The 9,687-nt window shown below is 35.9% G+C and overlaps 1 protein-coding gene across 19 annotated transcripts in view; it reads left to right on the forward strand.

Annotated features, from left to right (window-relative positions):
• Positions 1–9,687, forward strand: part of MAP2 (microtubule associated protein 2) — a 349,368-nt gene that overhangs the window by 320,968 nt on the left and 18,713 nt on the right. For 13 of the 19 annotated variants that reach the window (XM_014586193.2, XM_027770184.1, XM_014586191.1 and 10 more), the window contains 3 exons: positions 2,938–3,108; positions 4,053–4,200; positions 8,824–9,164. In XM_014586193.2, the coding sequence (XP_014441679.1) occupies positions 2,938–3,108; positions 4,053–4,200; positions 8,824–9,164 (660 nt within the window). The remainder of the gene's footprint in view (positions 1–2,937; positions 3,109–4,052; positions 4,201–8,823; positions 9,165–9,687) is intronic. The other 6 variants (XM_014586205.1, XM_014586206.1, XM_006140074.2 and 3 more) reach the window with 1 other exon arrangement.

Raw genomic sequence — 9,687 nt, forward strand, 5'->3', positions numbered from 1 at the left:
AGCAGGACTGTTATTTAATGTTGAGCCTTGATGCAGGAACTATACACAAAGGGACTTCAAAATGGCCATGAAAAATGGAAAGTACAAGTCTATTTTAGTGCAAAAAAAAAATTGAGATCCATGCATAGTTTCTTTCATAATGTGCATTTTCCACAAACTTTTTGAAGACCTCACACATATCAGCTGATGCAAAACTTTTTTCCTTTTTTATGTCCTTTTTATTTTTCTGAAGAAGTGGCTAAGCCATCATTCTTTCTTTTCATCATTTATCATCCCTTTTTCATCCTCTTTATATAATTTTTCTACAGCCCCAAGATGAACTCTTATTTATTTTGGTATTCAGCACACCCATCAGAACAAGTTTCTGGTTTTCAATTGCTCTTTATTATGAACCTGACCTACTGCTAATCCTGCATTTCATTTGGGTTTTTGTTGTTGTTTGTTTAGCAATAGCAATTGTCATTCTCAATTAGAAACAACCCAATTACTTCACTTTTCTTTTCCTTATCTCACACTTGAAATGCAGCCTCAGGCCAGCCAGTGGCACTGGTGTCTAAGGCACTGGATCCCACATGGCTGACTGTATGGTTTCAGTCTGGGACATGGTGGCTTGAAAAACATGTGCCCAAAATATCGAGAGGAGAATGGAGGAGAAATGATTGCAGCATGACCACTCTCCATGGGGGCACGGGGGCTGTCTTTCTCCCTCTCTCTCTCTCTCTCTCTCTCTCTCTCTCTCTCCTTCCCTTCCTCTCTATCTCCAGCAAGCACATGTGCCACTTGGCAAATTAAAAAAAAAAAAAAAAAGAAAGAAAGAAAGAGAAAGAAAGAAAATCAGGGGTTTTTTTTGTGAATAGAATCAATCAAAAAAGAATGACATGTGCCGACCCAATTTCACATCCCACTCAAGGCACTGGGTCTGGAAAACAAGCAGTGATTTGTGCAATCTGTGAATGCCTGTGTCTCTGTTGAAGTGGTTATGCAGGCTAAAACTTGAGATCAAATCTCAATTTAATCTGCTATTTTTTGTAACAGCTAAATCAAATTATTTGAAGATAATAATCTCATTGGTTTTGTCATTGCTTGTCTGTATTTTTCAGTTTCCCATGAGACATGTGGCATGCCAGCATAGCTTTCTCCTAAAGCTATCCATCCAACTCACTTACACTTCACATGTCTCCTCAGGGGTTCGCAGCACTTCTAAATTTAGTCTTCTGATATTCATGGGCAACCGGTGCTGACATTTACAAAGTTATAACACATCATACTGACTATAGTCTGAACATAAAAATGCTATTCATTCCAAGTATAACTTAGTCCCCGGTATGCATGTTACTCATAAAATGAACTCATTGTAATATCAACTCTGCAATTTTTCTGATGAAATTCATGTTGACTATCTGCAAATAAATTTTCTGTCTTTAAAAAGTGGTTTCCATTATTAAGCCTCCAATTCACTTAGTTCTGAAGTTCCTGAAACATGACCAAGATATGAATTCTATGTATACCTTAACGGCTGTGTTTCTAAGCAGAACAATTCAGCTCAAGGTATTTTCTAAATGTGGTATTATCGTAAGACCTATGGATTACTTAGTGACCCTACACATGGAATCCATAACTTATATTTTGTCTATATCTTCATTAAATGAAAGAAATATTTATAAAATCATAAAGAAAAAAAAGTTTAGCAACTTAACATCACTTTTGAAATCAGGAAAGTTTTGCTGATTGCTATTTGTCATATTCTTTCTACTAAGGCTTATTTTATAAGAAGTGGTTCTATTGGTAACATCCTTAAATAGTAAAATTCATGATTTGGAGTTCTTATTGCAGTCTCCAGTAGTGAGTGATTTAATTGCAAGAGTACTTGCAAAGAGTTTGTAATTTCCAGAGTTGGACATTGTGCCAAAACTCAATCTTAGCTTCCCTTAGGAGTTTATTCCCCCATCACCCAGACAGCACAGAAGCAAGAGTGACAATAGTAGTCAACTTTGACAGTAGTTAATTGAAAATAATATGAATTATGAAGATGCATCTAAATGTACAACTACATCATAAATATAAATACACAGTGGGAATTGATTCTACCAACCTTCCATAATTGGGTCTTCAAACAATCCAAACCTATGAAAGATAAAACTAGCACATCTTGAAACTGAATTTCATCCTGAACAATTTACTTCAGAAGAAAGGAGGCTGCAACAGCCTCAAGGGTCTTTCAATAACTCTGCTTACCCAAGGTAGCTTATACCAAAAAGGTGTGGTCATATTTTTTCCTATTTTAGGCCCAAATTCCAGCCTTAAACTTTCACAGTGGAGATTTTAGCACTATCCTGCTTTTTCTCAAAAGAAGCCTCTCTTGCTTCCTTTTTTATAGGATTAATTACTATATTTTCTCTTTTGGTCATGTCTTCTGCTTCTCTGGGTAGGGTTTTGAGTGTATCAATTTCTATATCAAATCATAAATACTTGCTTGGGGCTCAGAAGCCAGTTGTTCCATGTCTAAACAATATTGTCCTTTCATCCACCCAGCTTCCCACTCATCATCTAGTCAACAGTTACTTGTTGTGTCATTATTATGTACCAAGCCCAAACAATCAAAACATTTGGAGGTGAAGGAAAGCTAACGATATGGCTGTCTGTTCTAGACCTGATTAATTTAAGGCTACATGGTGTGACATTGTTTCTGTTTTTATGTATAGCAGACATTTTTATATGGGTATTGTTAAATTAGTTCCAGCTAAAAAGAGGTGTTCAATGAAAATCTCTTTTTCTTACATAAATATACTCTGTCACTGAGTATAACCATTTCTCTTGTTGTGTTCTTACTAAATGTAGACATTTAATTTCTTGTATGTTTATATTTCTTTATTTATTTTCCTTTTACTTCATAGTTTGGTTTATTGTGTACTTTTGTTTGTTTTCTTTCATGGCTAGACTTCTACCTTGTCAAAGATTCCTGCCTTACAGGGTAGCACAAAGTCCCCAAGATACAACTCAGCCTGCCCTAGTACGACTAAAAGGGCTACATTTTCTGACAGTTTTTTAATACAGCCCACCTCAGCGGGCTCCACAGACCGTTTGCCATACTCAGAATCAGGGAACAAGGTAAGGCAGCGGATCATTAAAAGGTGCAGAAAGGAATATAATTTGGGAGAAGGTTTAGGACCCAATTCAGGAATGTATTAAAGCAAACCCTTTAAATTCTATCACATTTGATATATAAACAGCAGACCTGATTAAACTGATATATACTTTAAAAGTTTGGATAAACAGTTTGCCTAGGAAACAAAAAAAGAAAATGTCTTTTCCAGATACTGTTCATGATTAATTTATCTCGTAAACTATAAAATACAATCTAACAAAATATATTCTATTATATATACTACAACATATATAATACTATATAGTCCAATAACAACAAATGCTAATATGTATAATATAAAATAGTTAACTTAGACTCGGCATCAGACACATCAGGATTTAATATTCCCTTTGCTGCCTACCAACTGGGTGATCTTGGAAAAAACTGTGTAAAGTCATTAAACCTGTTTCCCTAACTTTAAAATGCCTAACATATTTTGTGGTGAGAATGACGTGATAGATGAATGTGACGTTCTTAGAGTTCTTGTTACATAAGGGCTCAACATAGATTAACAGTCGTTGTTCAAAATACTGTATTACATGAGTAATACCTTACTACCAATTCTCTCTGGTAAATAAATGATGATACTAATGAGAATTTTTCTGTTGAAATTAATAATTTGCTGAAGATTCCTTAGGTAAATTCATTTTACCAATAGTATCATTTAGAGTTTCAACTTCACAGTTATCAGAACTAACTCCAAAATAATATATTTTTAGAAAACGTCTAGGCAAATGAACTGTAAGTTATGAACTAGAAATGCTTGTAAAGATATGAAATTCAGAAGTGTTTATTTTGAAAACATATCTGTCTGCACAGGAGAAAAATAGCCTGATCCAATATAATCACTTGTATTATTAAATTAATGATCACAAGAATCTAATGTCTTTTTGTTTTTCCCAATAAGGATGGAGTAACCAAGAGTCCAGAAAAACGCTCTTCACTCCCGAGACCTTCCTCCATTCTCCCTCCTCGCCGAGGTGTGTCAGGAGACAGAGATGAGAATTCCTTCTCTCTCAACAGTTCCATCTCCTCTTCGGCAAGACGGACCACCAGTAGGTTTATTTTTGTTTAGTTTTCCTTTTAATCATTGATTTAAAAAAAAAATCCCTTAGGTAGAATAGAGCTTATTATATATTTATATTTTATATTTTTCAACTAAAATATACATTAAGAATAGATTGTATTTGTCCTGAGAATCAGAAAACCCATATCATAGCTGGTTCCAAAATAGCCGTTTGAGTCTAAATAATCGATGTAAGAAATGGGGATGTATTGCCCTGTTTTCTATTTTAAAAATTGAGAGAAAGTCATTATTCTAATAATATATTTTTCTCTCTTGTCTAAAATTTGAGGCAAAAAAAGAAAATTTTAAAGAAGTAATTAATAGAGAAAAACAATAGGGATTTTTAAGATAAGCATCCATATAAGCTTAACACTTATTAGAATTTCAAGCCTTAAATGCTAAGTGAAAATCATCCATTAAAACCTAGATACCTGCACAATTTGTTAAGAATTTGCATTCTAATGAGCTGTAAATACATCATGTTCTATGTTCTAACTTCAGTTTCTTTCTACTGATTCATCATCAACTGATTGTCAGTTATACCAATGTATATAATGTTCTCATCATAATATATTTATACATTGTGTTGCCAGTAAGACTGTCTAGTAAAGCAGAGTTATTTTTCTAAGTATTTTTCTATTATAACAAAAAATAGCTGCCGTTTACTGAGCACATAGCTACTGAACTCTCAACATTTTTCATTTAGCTAATAGAACTGATGATTAATAACCTCAATTCAGTCTATTGATGAGAAAACTGACCTTTTAGAGGGTAGGTAATATCCAATGATATGAAACCAGGAAGTGGTTGATTTTCAGCCCACTGATAACTTCACAACCTGTACTTTTAATGTGTTCTCTAAACTGATTTGGAGAAAATAGTTAATAATAAAGAACAGCTGTGTGGAATCACTTGGCATTCATATCTCTGTCATTTAAAAACCATCATAAAATAGTAGAAATTTTACTACTCATTTTTCACATTTTAACAGTAATTGACCCTCTTCAAATGTGACTATTTTGTATGAAACTTAAACAGTATTTTTGCCCACAATGAAAGTGTTTATTTTAATTACAGCCATTGTGCCCTACACCATTTTGTTTCATGAATATTAGTGTCCTTTGAAATATATGCCAGGAGCACTTTGAAATAACTTACACTTTTTCTTTTTCTAAAGGAAAAAATTAGAAAATTCAAATTAGCTTGGAGGGAGGGCATTTAAGAGTTAATAATCTCAAGAGAAGAGACTTTAGCTCTGTAGAAGTATCTGGAATTGGAATTGGGCATTAGCGATAGTCCTGAGGATGATGAGATCAGACAAAGGCATGAAAGGTTCCCCAAGAAACACCTTGTACTTGGCTTGAGAAGCAACATAGCACTTTCTCAGTAAATCCATTTCTTTAAGCCTTTAAAAATGTACGCATGTGTCAATTCCTTTTTCAAACATTTTAAGCCAATTTGACTTTGACTTCCTAACTTATGTTCCCAAGCATATTGCATTGTATTATTTGGCAATTAGTGCAATTCATACCGTAATTATCTAAGGACATACCGTAATTATCTAAGGACATAGGACCTGTTTTATCTCTATATAGCAATAGCTAAAATGCATACAGGTGATTAGAAGAGCAAGCAATATGCCTACTCTCATTCGCCTGTCATCTCCTTAACTACACAAGGAATGTTCTGGTACTTTGTATAGTGATTGAAAAGATTCAGAGGAAACAGTGCTATGCAGGAAGCTCAGGTAGCCCAAGGGGAAGAATAGACATCTTCATGGAGCAGTTGACAAGATAAGTATGTGCACAGTTTCATGAAGTAAATCATAAATATTTTTACATTGTCTTAGTGTCTTATATTTAACTTTAGAACAAATAAACAGTCAAATTTACCTTTGTAATGACCAGAAAATAATTTCTTACAATGAAAAATCATATGTACTAAAGAGCAGCGTGATGGTCTTAATACTTGTGGTTTATTCTTTTTCTCAAGATGAACACAAAAACTACCTCTTTTCCTTTCTGAAGCTTAAAGTCATCTTCCACAATTATGGAAATGACTTTTATTTTAGAAAAAAAAGTTTAATAGTAAAAAAATTGTTAGTCATATTTAGAATATTGCTTTAACTTAGTCTTTGTTAACTAAAAAACACCCTGGGCATTTTGATAAATTCATTTAAAAAAAAATATGTTGAGGATCTGCTGTGTTCAGCCCCCATGACAGTCAGCAAGGCTAGGTCCAGTGGCAAATCACACACAGAGCATCCCTCTCCCCAGAAGATCTGAGTTATTCAATGGTAGCGACATAGAGAAAACATCTGAAGAAGAAATAAGGTTTTCAGAGAGATTTTTCAGAAGACTATAGTGACTAACTCAACCCTACATTAAAAACTTAGTCCATAAATAAGCCAAGGGTAAAGAAACTACGAAGAAGGTTGGAAAGTTGGGTGTGGTTGTATCATCCTGATCTTAAAATTGCATTTGTTGTGGATAGCAATAAAAAGGTCACAGAATGTGCACTAATGTTTCTCTTTATCTTCTAATATTATTAAAGAGTTTGACTGTATTTGGAAACCCTGTTAAAAGATCAGAAGGAACTGGATACCTTTTACATGTCAAAACTTTCACTTCAATAATGAAAAGTGTTTGCTGAAAGGGGAGGTAAAATTCTATGTTTTTCCAGGAGATTAGATGTAAACTGATGGGTAGATTTACATTATAGATTACAGTGATCCAGGAAGCTCTCTTGAGCTTACTCTTTCTAAATATTTAAGCAAGCATTAATGGTATCCTTTCCAGAAAGAACTTCCCAAACATAATCAACTGTAGTAGATGACCTCTCTTTTACCTCACTGATTTTAAAATTGTCATATCAGTATCTACTACAAAATTTCCAGAACAGTCATTGATTTTTTTAACTCCTTTTTTTTTTAAGAGGTATTTTTGCTATAGGACGTGTGTGCTCACTAGAGTGATAGAAGGTGAGAAATCACACTCCCCCACAGGGGATGGTCATGCTGCAATCCCTTCTCTTCCAGTGCCCTTTCAGGATTTTGAGCACATGCACATTTGCCCCGTGAGAGGTGTTTTTTTGCTTGTGGTTTGTTTGTTTGTTTTTAGCTGCTGGGTCTGGGACTTGAACCACAGTCAAGTATGGGGGAGTCCAACAATGTAACCATTATGCCACTTGGTCATCCCAAGAGTCATTGATTTTTAAAAAGTATACATTCTGTAGTAAAAAATAAAAAGCATCATATTCCGATAAAATTTGGGGGCTTTAAAACATGTAAATTCTTGAGGTCAGTAGGTGGCATAGTGGTTAAGTGCCAGAATCCCACCTGGCATACTGCGATTTGAGACCCAGACTTGGTGACTTGAAAATCATGCCAGGCACAAGTGTGAGCCTTCCCAAAATCCCAAGTGAAGACTAGAGGAAAAGGGATTCCATTTTCTGTGTCTCTCTGGCTAGTATACGTGCTTGTGGCAAAATAAATAAATAAATAAATAAACACACGCACACACAAAATGTAAATTCTCAGAAGTTAACTGTTGGGTGGTTGGAAAAGCCATGATACATTTTATAGAGAAAAAATATGTCATTACTCTTCTAACAACCCAGTATCATATCTGGCTTAGAATTTAGTAGCATCTGGGTAAATAAATACTCATGCCCTACTTTGTTATAAGGTGTGTACGCTCACCAGGAAGACAGAGAGAGATAGCAAGAAATCACCACCAGGGGGAATGGCCACACTGCATTCCCTTCTCATCCAATCTCCTCTCAGGATCTTGGACACGCATGCATATGCACCTGGAGTGAGTTTTAAGCCACCAGGTCTGCGACTTGTACTGTGGTCAACTACATGGGAGTCCAGCAATATAGCCATTATGCCAACTGCTGGTCCCTCAATAAACAGCTTTGTTCATAGGCCAAAATTAAGTGTGTCCACCTGATCTTTTAATGAATTTACTACATAGAGGAGTGAATAGTTCCCATATTATTCAAGCAACATTCATGAAAGGCAGATTAATATATCTCAATGATTAAATAAGTAGAAAAACCTTTTAATACATTAATAAGAATAAAGAAGAGTAAATCAGAAAATATGTTGACAGCAATTGACTGAAACTTGAATTGACAGTAACTGATGCCAGAGAATACCATCAGGTTATGAACTCAAAGAAAGGAGGCTAACCTATTGAACATCATTGTGATACTTCATAAATACTTCTAAATGCTTTGGAAATTAAATATGAGTGAGACAAGCAGATGATGTAATGGCTAAGTCGTTGCACTCCTATATAATCAACCACAGTTCGAGTCTCGGACCCGGTGACTTAAAACTCATGATGAGCGCATGTGCATGTGTGCCCACAGTCCCAAGAGGAGTATGGAGGAGAAGGGATTGTGGTGAGGTCATCCCCGTGGGGGGCTGGTAATTTCTCACTTTCTGTCTCTGTCTCTCCAACAAGCACATGCACTCAATAGCAAAAATCTCTCTCTCTCAAAAAAAGAAATTAAGTATGAGTTTTAGCAGTCTACAGAAAAAAGTGTGTTTTGAAGAGAATGTTCTAATGTTGTGCTTTGGTTTCTGTCTTTTTTGTTAATATAGGGTCAGAGCCAATTCGCAGAGCAGGAAAAAGTGGCACCTCAACACCCACAACTCCTGGATCAACTGCCATCACCCCTGGCACCCCACCAAGCTATTCTTCACGCACACCAGGTACTCCTGGAACCCCTAGCTATCCCAGGACCCCTCATACACCAGGAACCCCCAAATCTGCCATCTTGGTGCCCAGTGAGAAGAAAGTAGCCATCATACGTACTCCTCCAAAGTCTCCTGCAACTCCCAAGCAACTTCGGCTTATTAACCAACCACTGCCAGACCTGAAGAATGTCAAATCCAAAATTGGATCTACAGACAACATCAAATACCAGCCTAAAGGGGGACAGGTAAGAATCTCATCAGCACATATTTGCTCCCAGATATAAAGGTTCCATTAACTATCATGCTGCCTTTCTCATAAGTTAACAATTTTAAAATTAAAGGGTGGTAGAGATGTTAACAACTTGTTGGTTACAATTCATTGCCAAAAGTTGGGACTGATTCTAAGGAAGCTATCCTAAAAATTTAATGAAAATTGCATATGTATGTTCATTCCTTTTGGTTATTATTGGAGAGACATTGATTTACCTATTGATTTTCCCTTCAATTCTTATTGAAGAAGAATTTTTAGGGAACCAGCAGTTAGCGTAATGGCTGTGTCGCTAGACTCCCACATAGTTGACCGCAGTTCGTGTCCCGGACCCGGTGGCTTAAAACTCACTCCAGGCACGTGTGCGTGTGTGCCCAAGATCCCGAGAGGAGAATGGAGGAGAAGGGATTGCGGCGTGACCATCCCCTCTGGGGGGTGATTTCTCGCTTTCTGTCTCTATGTCTCTCTCTGTCTGGCGAGTGCATGTGACCTATGGTGAA

This window comes from Tupaia chinensis, unplaced genomic scaffold, assembly GCF_000334495.1.
Source record: "Tupaia chinensis unplaced genomic scaffold, TupChi_1.0 Scaffold000018_1, whole genome shotgun sequence".
Classification (NCBI taxonomy): domain Eukaryota; kingdom Metazoa; phylum Chordata; class Mammalia; order Scandentia; family Tupaiidae; genus Tupaia; species Tupaia belangeri.